Source organism: Fusarium sambucinum, chromosome I, assembly GCF_050947815.1.
Source record: "Fusarium sambucinum isolate potato_lamoka chromosome I, whole genome shotgun sequence".
Lineage (NCBI taxonomy): Eukaryota > Fungi > Ascomycota > Sordariomycetes > Hypocreales > Nectriaceae > Fusarium > Fusarium sambucinum.
In genome coordinates this window covers 5062411-5075372 of record NC_139294.1, presented here as the reverse complement: position 1 = coordinate 5075372, position 12962 = coordinate 5062411, and the positions used below count along the sequence as shown (strand labels likewise).

Genomic DNA, 12962 nt, shown 5'->3' with positions numbered 1-12962 from the left:
CCTGCTTCAGTGGATTTAATTCATCAAGACACGAGGCGTCATTTCCCGCCCTCCACTACACACCCGCCATATTACCCTGGAGGTTGCAATACTGCCAATGTGCATTACATCCTGGACGCGGATCTCTCAATGGACATCCCTTGTGTCGCATCGCATAGCGTGTATTAGGTAGCTTGTGGTTAGTTACCCTTTGCTGACCGTCATGTCGGTGTTTGCCATGCACAACGGCTCTCGCCTATTGCACGAGGACTTGTCCGCCTCGCAAACCTCACTTTACTGTGCCTCCTGTACCTTGCTTACATGTTAAAGTTGATATTATTCTTTGTCAACCCGGGGTTTCCTTGTCAATCAATGTCTATAGACCCACACTATAACAGTCTACTATCAGGAAAAGAAAAGGCGGCTGAACCAACGCAACGGTCATTTTGCCTAACTGGGGGGGGGGGGGGGGGGGGGGGGGAACGAGGGTTACTGTTGTTGCTGAGTAACACACATCTGAATCAAGCCTCACGAGAAGCCACCATTCGAGCTGTCGGCCATGGCACTACAGTTCAAGAAGTGGCCTCTCTAAAGTTACATCGCGAGCTCTAGCTCTTGTGTTCAGCTGCCAATTGACTGACTGAACCCCACCAGAGGGCGATCATGTCACAATCTCCCGCGTCTGACAGTTTGACTTGTCAGTCGTCAATCACCCAAATGCAACTTTCCCGGTTTTCTATCAACTCTGGTATCTTTTCCCATGAAAGCTATCGGCAGTTGCATAGCCAATCTGAAGGACCGCCATAAACAATGCTCCCAAATGAACAGGTTTTCTGCTCCTGTTGACTCGGACTAGAGCTTCCACGAATAAGAACATTCTTTTTTCCTCTCCCAACTAAAGCTGGCCAGGATTACAGAGAGACCATGAGAGACATATCTCGATAAGTAGCTGGTGGCATGCGATTAGACAGGCTATCACTGATGTAGGTTAGTTGGCTGACTGAAGCGAGCAAGTCATATTTACTGGTTGTCCTCACCTTGCTATGCGACATGCCCAGCCGTCATCACCCTCTTCCTCAACGAGTACCAACGCTTACAACAAGGTAAGCAAACACTGAGACATGTCTCCTGTGTATCTACAGAGTATACCGCCGAGACATAAACGACAAATCTCGTTCATAAACGGTATCGGGTAGACGGTTGAAACAAAGCCGTCCTAGGAGGGAACCCCGTTTCCTTTTCCGGATACTATAGGCTAGCACACACGGTGACCCCGTGCATCCAAGTATGGCACAAAACATTTGACCTCTAGACTATGGCTTGGAACAGTCGGTTGACTATTTCCGCCTCGTACCCCCTGCTTTCGAAACATGCACAGCCCCCCCAGTATTAGAGGGAAACCTTGAAGATCACCACGGCAAGTACCCGTACGTATCCTGGCGTTATGCCCTGGTCCTTGTAGTATTTCCCAAGGATGCGGCACAGCTGTAGATCTCGTTCTAACTGTAGCTCAATAGGCTTGTTCTGAGACATGGCTTTATGGGACTGCAAAATCGTACGACGACTAGGACGCTCGCTCATCGGTTGTATACATTCTTATCAGAGGAGCGGTTATGGTGTTTGACCGTTTTGATCACAATACTACCCTCACTGCATATGAAGCACGTTATATGGTGATCAGAGTCACATAATCGTGATCACCAGCATGGTGCTATCCCGGCAGACGAATCAACAGCGCCAAATGCCACTTGCTGACCCTGATGCCGAACAAGTCCGTGTCATATCCTCATCATAGATGTTGTCTATTCCTACTGCCGAAACGTCTGGGCAAACCTATCTGCGTGAGTTAAGTGTCAAGATCAGGCTCATGATCTCTCCAGCCTGCCCGGTATGGGTCACCACGAAGCCGGTCATTCTCAAGGACCTGCACCATTGACTGTCAACTCCTCCAACTTCTCCTTGAGCTCGTTAGTTGATTCGAGAGTGCCATTTGTTTCAGCCTCTCCGTTCGTAAGCTCGGCAGGCGTCTCTCCGTTCGTCAATCCCTTTCTAATGGCGAGGACACTGTCAACAATGACAGCATCGATGCCCTGCTTGACCTGACGCTGCAACAAATGTCAGCGAATTCAAGTTGCTTCTACCATGTTTAGTAAGGCTTACCTGAACCATGATAGGGTCGTTATTTAGCACGCCATAGCTGAAGCATACAATTCCGTTCTCCTTTACAATCTTGATCAAACGGGGGCTGTTGATGAAAGGCTCCGCAGCGGCAACGATACCCAAAAGGTTCCAACGACTCGCGAAACGAATAGCTTCCTGAAGCGACGAAGCCCGAATGTCACATACATCACAACAGCCCGCGTCTGTGAGGAAGAGAATAGGAATAGAAGGCTGCTTGTAGCTCAGGCACAGGCAGATATCTGGGTTAAAAGAGCTGAAAATAATGTGACGTTGTCCAGCAAGATCGTAGACTTTGGAGAGGACAGTATCACAGAAAGAGTTGAGCTCAACTGCGTACGTGTCCATCTCGTGCTCCTCACTCTCGTGCAGCATGGGGTATTTCATCTCGATGTTGAAGCCAACATGCTCAGGTAGTTCCCGGAAGAGTTCCTCCAGGGTGGCAAAGGGGGCTTGAATGAAGTTTCCTCTCGTGTTACCCTTGAAGCCCTGCTCTTTGAAGTCTTTTGTGTGCTTCATGCGTTCATCCAAGTCGTCAGGCCCGCTGCCAGCAAATCCCATAGATTGTGAGCGTTTTGGTGCCACACTGTTACTGCGCGCTCGGAAATCGCCCGGTTCTCCTGAGTGAGGAGGCTTTTTCTTTGATTGCTGTTGCGCATCTCGACTCTTGTCCGAGTTGATGTGTAGAAATTGCTCCAATGTCAATGTATGAACAGGGGCGTCAATGCCTGTTTCACTAACAAGAAAGTCATGGTAAATAACAGGGACGTGGTCTTTGGTCAGTTGAACATCAAACTCGACATAATGAGCTCCGAGGTTAGCCGCTGCGATGAAAGACGGCAGGGTGTTCTCTCCCAGCTGAAGGGACTTGTTGCTCGTCAGATTTTTGCCGAGCCCTCGGTGGCCAATTAGCATAGTAGATTCCAACTTCTTCCAATACGTCTGTCGTGATGTGACTCCCATGTTGGGGTGGTGAAACGGAGTGATGACCAAGAAGTTAAAGTTGACGGTACCAATGACATCAAAGTTGCTTGACATGATAGGAACGCAAACGTCTCCCTGTAAGTTCATACGACGAGAGCCCAGTGTTGGCTTCACAGAAGATAGGAGGGCAACAGCACGTCCAACTTTGTTCTTGTCGTTGCCGGAGTATGTCGGAACGATGTCGAAAAGAAGCTTCACCTTTTCCGCAGCCGACGTCATGAAAACTATGGGCTCAGTCGAGATGCTATCATGCACAGGAATATCGATGATGGTGGGCTCACCATGAGCACCTGTAGCAGACACAACAATGGAGAGAGCAGTGTCAAGTTGCGTATTGTGGGCTTCAGTGAGTGGAACGCGGTCCAAGCTGACTGGCTCAACGTTCTTTCGCATGTCCATGGACCCAAGACTAACAAGGACGAGACTCTCATCGGTAAGATATCGGTGTCCGAAGCTCTTGATGGCATCCTGAGAGCGCGAGATATTATTTGTTCCGTTACCATTCGAGCGTCGCTCATCGATAGATGACATATCCGATGGAGTTGGTTGCAGCGTGTCAACTGGCCTCACTGGAGGAGAGTCAGCCTCGAGCGTGTCGGTTTCAAGCAGTCGTGCAATATCCATATGGCCTCGAAGGGCGGCATGCTCCCGTGCAGTCCATCCCGACGAGTCGAGACGTGTGATATCTGCCCCGGCTTCAACCAGAAGCTCTGCCACACTGAATCTTCCGTCAACAGCAGCAACGTGAAGAGGGGTCCAGGAGTAAGTACCCTCTGTAGCCTCAAGGTCTGCCTTTTGATCTTGGGTTCCTTTGAGGATAATCTGAGCACATTCGACATTCCCGAAACGAGCTGCAACATGAAGCGCAGTCTCACCGGTCTTGTCTTTCCAGTTGATATCAACGCCAGCTTCTATCAGGAGCTGTACAATGACACTGTAGTTCGACTTGGTAGCAATGGCCAGGACAGCGCCTGATTTGGCAATGGACTTCCGTATATCAGCCTTGCCTTTGCTGCTTCCTTCCCAGTTCTCACCCTGCAAGAGTGCTCGAGTGGTAAGAGAATGGCCTCCCACAACACTAAGGTGTAGGGGCGCATACCCATCATTGTCCTGCCACTCGGGTGTATCAATGCCATCCTTTACATGGAACTGGCCCCACTCTTGCATCTTGGACATGATTATCTGGCAGATAACTACAATACCAAACTGAGCCGCGTAATGAAGTGGCATACGACCGAAGGAATCGCGACTCTTGAGCGCAATCCTCTGTTCCGGGCGCAACTGCTCGAGCAAGAATATAAAAAGCTGAACCGCCTCATCATCCTTGTTCAAGAGCAAGGACTCGGTTTGATTTAAAGACTTGGCAGCCTTCGAGGTAGTCAAGCCTGGCTCGAGGTGCCTGTTACTGAACTGCGAGCCAGCAGGTACAGGGCGAGACTTTGAATCTTGCTCAACGTTGGTGGCTTTTGTGCGTCCAATGTGAATAACTAGACGGTGAATGCAGCTGCGACCGTTGATGTCGTCCGGCTCATCTAGGGTCTTTGTGTTGGAAAGGAGAAAAGCCATGCATGCCTTGGAGCGCACAGAAATTGACCGCTGGAGGAGACCCAGTAGAAGTGGATGGGCACCTTCCTCAATAGCGTTGCATTCCTTGAGACCATCCTCGAGAGCAGAAACATTGTCGTTACGCACGGCTTGGTCAAGCACATCGAGTTGAGCTTGAGGTAAACTTAACATGCCTTTGGCTGAAGCTCGACCCAGAGAACGGGTCGAATGTTCAGACATGGTATCGTTAAACGTCTGAGCCTCTGAAAGCACGGACATCCACCTGTTGATCTCATTAAGAAGTCTCACTGTGTTTGCTTCCTTTGCGAAAGGCTTGACGTCGACCTTTGTTGTAATATAGGGACGCTGTGTGACAAGGTCTGGGACTTTCTTGTCGAGTTTCTTTGTAATCTTGACAAAACCCCTGCGGTTAATCTCACCAAACCATTGCAAGTTTCTAAACTGGCTTCTCAGCTCAAGCAGAGCGCCCATGACTTCTTCGACTTCATCCTGGTCCAGGGTAGCGACAACATCGGGGGTTCGTCCATATCGGTTTTGGAGGAGGTTCAGCCGGCGACAGAACTCGGCGAGTTTCTTGTTGTAGAAAAAGTCGACATCTTCGAGGTTTCGATCAAGAGCGAAAAAGAATTCTGCATCAGGAGTTAGGGGAGAGGCTCAGTGTGCGACACAAAGAGTCGTTCAAAGCCGCCCACCTGCAGGATCCACCTTTTCCCCATTCTTTGCTTTCTCTGCTGCTGCTTTCACAAGTTTCTTGAGGCCCTTGTAGTTGATGTATGAGGCCGCCCACTCGGGGACCTGGTTGCGCGGCAGACTGGGAAAAGTAGTGAGTTAAATGCGCTTAGTAGAACAGATTATATGAGTACTCACTTTCTTCCGAATTTCATGCTGCGTAGCCCCCCGATAACTAAACAAAGAAGGAAGCAGAATCGGTGGGCGGCACGACTGTAGCGTGGTAAAGATAGATAGTGAGAGAGGCACACCGCGTTTCGACCCCTCAGATAATTTATAGTTGTTGACAAAGTTGACTTTGGCGCACAATCGCAACACCCAGTCAACTGAAAAAAGAGAGTTTTCAACAATGTTCTGCAGCTGTAGTGTAATGCGACACGATGGTCGATCGCGGGCTAGTGACGTCAAATCAACTTTGCGCAAACAATCAAGAGTATTCGTTGTCTTGACCAAGTGGCGATAGAGCGAGTAATGAATAACTTATGTATTCACAAATCACGTATGAAAATCCAGTTCTCACAAAGATGAGTATGGCAGAGATAGCGTTAGAAGAATGAGAAGAAGAAGAAAAAAGGAACAAGAAAGGGGAGGAGTGAACAATGACGGTGCCGCTGGAGATATGTATGTAATGCTATGGGTACTGGGACCTGGATCCCGCTCGGGAACCGATTTTACTAAATAAGCCCAGCGAACAAAAAAAGAACAAGGTCGTTTCTTTGCCGAAATAGCATTCGTGGATTCAATGGGTGATGGAGCCTTGAGACGAACTTGTTGATGCGATCCATCCCATCAGTGGAGAGAATTCCATTCTTAAGCAACCCAGTAATGGAATGTACAGTACCTGCACGGGCACTGCCAAAGTATAGTAGCAAGTACCGGGCTGTTCTTTCTCAGGTACCTTTACCGTTTTCTTGGAAGGACCCTTAGTCGAGGTCGAGCCTGCCAATCCAATTGGCCCCGTGGACCCTGTACGACCTCGTGACTGGCCGGCACGATTCAGGGCGCACCCATTCGGAAAAGTCGCATCGCGACCCTTGAACCTGTCAGATCACGCCGCCACTTGGATACAGTGCAAGCTGAAAGTCGGGCTCACTATGAAAACGACTTTTGACCGCCATGTTGGTTACCATCTACAAGAGTGCTAATATACTGTGCGATCAACACCGACAATCAATTCATGACAGGGGATAACCCACGATGACGAACGGAAACGCTTAGTGGCGGCGCTTTAGCTGCAAGCCTGGTCAAATTTGTATAGAGGCCGAGGTACAGTACCCTGACAAGGGAGTTGGAGGAAACAAATGCTTATGATTGTAACCTTGTACAACAAACATGCTCAAATCTTGAACAAGGGCACTTTTTGCTGCGTATGTATATGTAGGTAGTTTAGATAATTTCATTCATATATCTTTATGCTTCGTGCAAATGCTGTGTCTATCCTGTATATGTGTGTGTGCGTGTAGGTAACGTATAGTACAGTAGTAAAACATTGGAATGCATGTAAGTGAAACACTCATGTATGCGGCTCGTTGCTTCTCAAAGCTAACCGAAACTTGGTCTTTCCGAATATCCCACCCGCTGATCTGTCACTGGCCATGTGGTCAGCCTCATTGGTCTCGCCCGCAGTGGCTTACGCCCTGCATTCATTTGCTTATTTGCCGTTGTCCCCTGTGTCAAGGGCATGTGTGGCTCATCCTCTCGTAATAGCATCTCAACCTCTTTGTCTTCTTGCTCACCTGTCGTTGTCCGCCTTGATTGTATCATTTTCTCAACAAAACTGCTCTTAGAACGAGCGACAGAAGCGTCTCCGAACGTCTTGCACGCCGTAAGGCCTTTCTCAACCCGGTCTGAACGGGGAAGTCGCGCAAAAACCTCCATAATCTCCCTATTCAGCTCCACAACATCTTTGGCCGCAGCGTTTCCTATATGAGAGGCCATGGACTCGCGGAAATATTGAGAAAAGTCGGGATAGAGTAGTTTACTCTCGATAGAACGTGTGGTTTTGGCAACAAAATCTTGTTCCTTCCACAGTGCCTCAATCTGAAGTAACTTCCTCTCCGGAGAGCTGATAAGCTCAGTCGCCGAGTCTTGTATCTCGAGCTGGGAAGTTGAGTCTACTGTCGCCAGGTCGCTCAGGAATTTTCGGAATCCGTGATTAGATATTGACAAGTTGCTGAGAACTGACGCGGATACTTCACCGTTTGAGGTTTGTAAACCGGTGAGGTCAAGCAAGACTCGTAGTCGGCTGATAAGGTAGACCGTATCTTGATCCCTGTCGAGCAGCATACAGGGCCATGTATGGGTACAATCCGCGAAACCTTGTATTAGACGCACGGCAGACCTCCAGTCGAGAGCGACAATACACTCATCGAACAACTGTTTGATGATTTGTGTGCTAAGGACAACCTTGGCTTTCATGCAAGACACGAAGAACATGGCGGCTTGTTCAAAAAGATTCATGCGAAGAAGACCTTGAATAGCAGCCTCAACGACAGGTTTGTTTAGTAATGCATGCTGCCAGAAATAGTCGCCCGTTTGCGTCCACGTCTGGATCTTGTGGCGCCTGCTTCTTGAAGTGTCAAACCCTTCTGCTAGCCTGCGTCTCACCTTGGCCCCTGTCTCGCCGTCAAGCCCAGTGATACAGGCAAGGCTACGTAAGAATCGACCGTAGTTGCCTGAGGTTTGGTAATGATTTAAAATGGCTACAAACGTGGACGGCGTTGGCCTTAGTCGTCGATAGTAGTAGAAGGAATTGACTACTGATTCTGCCAAAAACTTGTAACCCTGCTTGTCGAAAGCCACGATGAGTGTGTTGTACGTGTGCATGTCAGCGGGGTAAGCAGAGACAAGTAGGTTGTAGCACACTCTGCCGACTTTTTCCTTGAGACTCAGTGATGAGCCAACAACCTGGCGGAGGCCGAGATTCAAGGTAGCTCGGTTCTTCTTCATCATTTCGGAATTTGACTCCACAAGAAATTTGTAAGAAGGATTTAGGTCCGCAATCTTGACAGCCTCGTCAAAGCTGGGGCTTGGTGAGTTGGATTCGTCATGAGCATCAGCTCGTTTGAGTAATTGCTGGATAAGGTGGTTGAGCGTACGTCCAGCGTTATGGACCTGCTTAGAGTTCGTTGGCCTTCTATGAGGGATGCTGTCGTCTGTCTCCTCGCGAATGATGGCCTGCTCGAGATGTTCATAATCCGTTCGTCGGTAAGCATCCATTGTTGCCTTGTCTGGACGTTGGTATTGTTCGGTGTGTGCCCTGTTGAGAAACTCGTCTATTCGAATGGTAGCAGGCTTATATGTCTCCTTCATATATGGCCGATTCGTGTATATCTCCTTCAAAGACTCCCATAGGTGGTGCATTTGACCAAGAGAGATGTCGTTGTGAGCGGAACTGCTCCCTTTTGTACTTTGGCTCGCCTCGAGGTTTCGGAGTTGGGCCAATTCCCGCCGTGTTTCCTCCAACAGTCGGTCTATTTCCTGTCGTCGGTCCTCCTTTCGCACGGCATCGACAATGGCGGCGGTCGCAAACATGGAACTGTAGCATGCTGTAAATATATCGGCAATGGCGACTTTACGTGGTCGAGTCGCGGTTGTCACTCGGCGGCCGAGAGTGCTCACAACTGTTTCGCAGGCGCGGCAACCGCAGCGATGAGCCCGGCCAGCTCTCGACCACAAAGCCTGCATTTTCGGCGGCAACCAGACGTCTAGGACATAGCTCTAGGGCGATTGGGGGTTGTCGTTGACGACAATCGCTCAGTTGAGGTGTTTCGTGGAGTTGTTGGAACCACGAAATTGGCCAGTCACAGATGGTTCGATTCTTGGAGTCACGTGGGTATTACGTCCATCGTGAGGTTAGCAGCTTGTAGGCGCTATTCTCACACCCCACCACCCACATTCCACCAAGGATAGTAGCTCTGAAGCAACTGTATTCCGTTTAATTCACAGAAATTCACAGATAATACCTGCTTATCCTTACAACATCGCCTCCAGTTTCTCAGTTGCCACATAAACAACCATGTTCGCTCTCTATCTAACAGCTGACTTGCAAGGGTATGTCATTAAGTTTTTGCTATCTTGAGCTTCATTGACGTGAGGGGCAATCCCAATATGACAGGGTCACCAACTTACGTCCTGATGATACTCAAGACAACCCTTTTTGGTACATGTTCAAGGTTCAGTGTACCTCTTGCCGAGAGACTCACTCAAACTATGTTGGAGTCAACCGTTTCGTACGTGCTGGTCAGTCTGTGTGGTTATTCATTTACTAAAGGTCTTGTTCAGGAGACAAATGAGATGAGTGGAAGCCGAGGAGAAGCCAACTTTGTATGGAAATGCAAGAACTGCAAGGTTAGTGTTTCTGAAACTGAACCGTGTATGTTTGCTAACAAAATGTCAAGCGAGAGTCTTCTGCATCTGTCAAGTCCGGACCTGCAGCTTATGAACAGGCCGAGCCGGCCAAGGCCCAGAAGATTATTGAATTTGACTGCCGAGGTCTCGAGTTTGTCGAATTCAAGGCAGAGGTACATTACGAGTTATCCATCGCCTGGGCTGTGATATATGCTGACTTGATCCTAGGGCGAGTGGCTTGCCGAGGGTGCTGAGACCGGCACCAAGTTTACAGCCATCGATCTGGAGGAGGGCGAATGGTTTGAGTATGACGAGAAGTCCAACGAGGAAGTGAGCATTAACGAGGTTAAGTGGGAGGTCCGCCGCTCGTAGAGCTCTCCTGAGGTCATTTAAGGTGCTGTCTGGATGTAGGTTTCAGCAACAAAGAGGCTGTATAGCAGGAGTAAAAAGAATATACAAACGATTACTCGGTATAAATAAAAGACCACCACAAATACCGTAGGAATCTTTAATATTTGCAAACTCAGGACTTATTGTGAAAGACGTAAGTTGCTCAGTGAGGTTGGTGAATTAGAAGCTCATTAGACAAGAGCCAGACCAACCAATCGAGCGACAGCTTATATCTAATCAGACCCACCTTTTCACGACTGTGGCCGTCAAGGTTCTGAACTCGAATGCGATCAAACATTCAACTTCAAAGCTGACTACAGGAAAACCAAGAGGCATCAACAATCTCTCAATCCTTTCACAATGTCACTACCAGAGCTTCCAGGAACGGCCGATTTTCTCACCGATGCAGCACACCTCCTACGCATGACAGCCCCAGAGACTTCAGCTCATCTCATGAACTGCCGTGGCAACCTTCTCTCACAATTTAGTATCTCACCGTCTGATGTTCAACGACAACACGTATGCGGAGGCTGTGGTCTCATAATTATCCTAGGCCAAGAATCCATGCTGAAACTGGAGGCTCGAAAAAACATGCGAGCCAAGACAAAGGGCAAAAAGTCTGGCATCGACTCAACACCGAAAGACAACAAAAAAGGGCCATGCAAGATCCTTCACTGCGACAACTGTCAACGAGACACAAAGATTGTCCTCTCAGCTCCGGTGCCTGCTGTGAGACGCAAAACAGCACAAAATAAAGTCAAGAAGACTTCTGCATCAGTTGAACCGCCTAAGCAAACTTCAAATGCCAACAGTAAGAAACGCGCTAAAAACCGAAAGGCCGGACTCCAAGCTTTGCTTTCAGGTCAAAAGCAGCAAGTCGCGAACCCTCTCAGTCTTTCTCATTTTATGAAATGAGATAGCAATTGTTTGCGTTCACTTCTATATCCGATGTCAGGCACATCCAGCTTTAATTGGTCAAATAACTCAAATTTACTTTGGGCAAATGGAATGAGCGATCTGAGTCATCTCGGGCTGCTACCATCCATTCACTGCATCCCGAACATTCTAGCGCCAGCCTGCATCTGCCAATCTGCACCCTGGACCCCATGACATAACTAGGTCTAGACTTAATTGCCCCTCCAAAAATTTCATGACCCCTCTGCCCCTCCATTACATCTGATTCCAACCACCAAAACGACCATTTTAACGATACGGTCTCACCACAAACAAAAATGGCTACCGAAGAAGTTAACAAGCAAACTCCTGAGGACTTTTTCCAAAGCATCGGCGATAAGGTCAAGAGCCTTGCGCCTGCTGCCGCTGATGCTGATGCTCAGAACGATGACGACGAGCGCGCTGTCGAAGAGATTGAGTCTCTTTGCATGAACTGCGGCAAGAATGTGAGTTGAGCCATTGCCTGACAAGTCGCATACCAAAATATCTAACGAACTCGCCAAGGGAGTTACTCGTCTTCTTCTCACCGCGATCCCTTACTTCCGCGAAGTCGTCATCATGTCTTTCTCCTGCGAGCACTGCAACCTCCAGAACAACGAGATCCAGGCGGCCGGAACTGTCCAGCCCAAGGGAACACACTACGAGCTGCGCTTGACAGAACTTGCCGACTTTTCTCGCCAGGTCATCAAGTCCGATACTGCGACCGTCAAGTTTATTGAGCTTGACCTCGAGATTCCTGATGGCCGCGGCCAGCTGACAAACGTTGAGGGTCTTTTGACTACCGTGATCGATGACCTCGAGATGGGACAAGAGGCGCGAAAGGAGCAGTCTCCTGAGGTTCATGTCAAGATTGCTGAGATCATCGCCAAGGGTCGCGCCATGCTCAATGGTGACTCGTTCCCCTTCCGTGTCTGGGTTGACGACCCTGCTGGAAACTCATTCATTGCCCCCGATTTGAAGGACGGAGTTGGCAAGTGGGAGAAGCATGAGTATGCCCGAACCGACGAGCAGAACGCTTCTCTTGGTATCTCCGACACCAACGCCGATGATCATCAGATGCAGAACCCTGGATTGACCGCCGACGGCGAAATCATCCCCAACGAAGTATACAGCTTCCCCGCCACATGCCCTGGCTGCATGCGTCCTTGCACCACCCACATGAAGATGGTCGACATTCCTCACTTTAAGCAAGTCATTATCATGTCTACTGTTTGTGATGATTGCGGATACCGCTCCAACGATGTCAAGACTGGTGGTGAGATTCCCGAGAAGGGTGAGAAGATCACTCTCGAGGTCAAGGACAGCACCGATTTGGCCCGTGACATTCTCAAGAGCGAGACCTGTGCTCTGGAGTGCCCTGAACTTAAGCTGCAGGTCAACCCTGGTACACTTGGTGGTCGCTTCACCACTGTTGAGGGTCTCCTCACTCAGGTCCGTGGCGATCTTCACTCCCAGATCTTCGAGGCTAGTGGCCCCGGCCAAGGTGGTGACTCTCTCGCCAGCGACGAGAAGAACCAATGGACCGCTTTCTTCGACGGTCTCGATGCTGCTATCCGAGGCGACAAGCCTTTCACAATCAAGCTCACCGATCCTTTCGCGAGCAGCTACGTTCAGCCCCTCGTGGACCCTCCTGCTCCTGACCCCAGTATCCACCGTGAGAGCTATACCCGCACCGACGAGGAAGAGGAGGAACTTGGTCTCAAGGACATGAAGCTGGAGAACTATGGAGAGGACGACGAGGAGAAGAAGGACGGCGAGGACAAGACTGAGGCTGCCACTGAGTCATAGTACTGGATGGCTTTGATTCCTCTTTTCTGTTTGTCTGATTAAAA

The 12962-nt window shown here is 49.3% G+C and overlaps 5 protein-coding genes across 5 annotated transcripts; 3 read left to right on the top strand and 2 right to left on the bottom strand.

Annotated features, from left to right (window-relative positions):
- Nucleotides 1-1895: 1895 nt before the first annotated feature.
- FSST1_004340 (glycerophosphocholine phosphodiesterase) lies at nt 1896-5591 on the bottom strand (the record flags this gene model as incomplete). Its single annotated transcript, XM_083230505.1, has 4 exons — nt 1896-2084; nt 2140-5336; nt 5400-5518; nt 5575-5591. The coding sequence occupies 4 exons, from the start codon at nt 5589-5591 to the stop codon at nt 1896-1898; spliced, it is 3522 nt and encodes a 1173-aa protein (XP_083087770.1).
- A 1387-nt stretch (nt 5592-6978) lies between these two features.
- FSST1_004339 (uncharacterized protein) lies at nt 6979-9123 on the bottom strand (the record flags this gene model as incomplete). The annotated part of the gene is made up of 1 exon (XM_083230504.1): nt 6979-9123. The coding sequence occupies one exon, from the start codon at nt 9121-9123 to the stop codon at nt 6979-6981; it is 2145 nt and encodes a 714-aa protein (XP_083087769.1).
- Nucleotides 9124-9454: 331 nt separating this feature from the next.
- On the top strand, nt 9455-10158 carry FSST1_004338 (CXXC motif containing zinc binding protein; the record flags this gene model as incomplete). The annotated part of the gene is made up of 5 exons (XM_083230503.1): nt 9455-9489; nt 9554-9668; nt 9721-9786; nt 9837-9959; nt 10015-10158. 5 exons carry the CDS (start codon nt 9455-9457, stop codon nt 10156-10158), a joined length of 483 nt encoding a protein of 160 aa, XP_083087768.1.
- Nucleotides 10159-10536: 378 nt separating this feature from the next.
- Nucleotides 10537-11091, top strand: FSST1_004337 (ribonuclease P Rpr2/Rpp21/SNM1 subunit; the record flags this gene model as incomplete). Its single annotated transcript, XM_083230502.1, has 1 exon — nt 10537-11091. The coding sequence occupies one exon, from the start codon at nt 10537-10539 to the stop codon at nt 11089-11091; it is 555 nt and encodes a 184-aa protein (XP_083087767.1).
- Nucleotides 11092-11408: 317 nt separating this feature from the next.
- FSST1_004336 (zinc finger-containing protein ZPR1) lies at nt 11409-12918 on the top strand (the record flags this gene model as incomplete). Its single annotated transcript, XM_083230501.1, has 2 exons — nt 11409-11576; nt 11635-12918. 2 exons carry the CDS (start codon nt 11409-11411, stop codon nt 12916-12918), a joined length of 1452 nt encoding a protein of 483 aa, XP_083087766.1.
- Between the last annotated feature and the right edge of the window lie 44 nt (nt 12919-12962).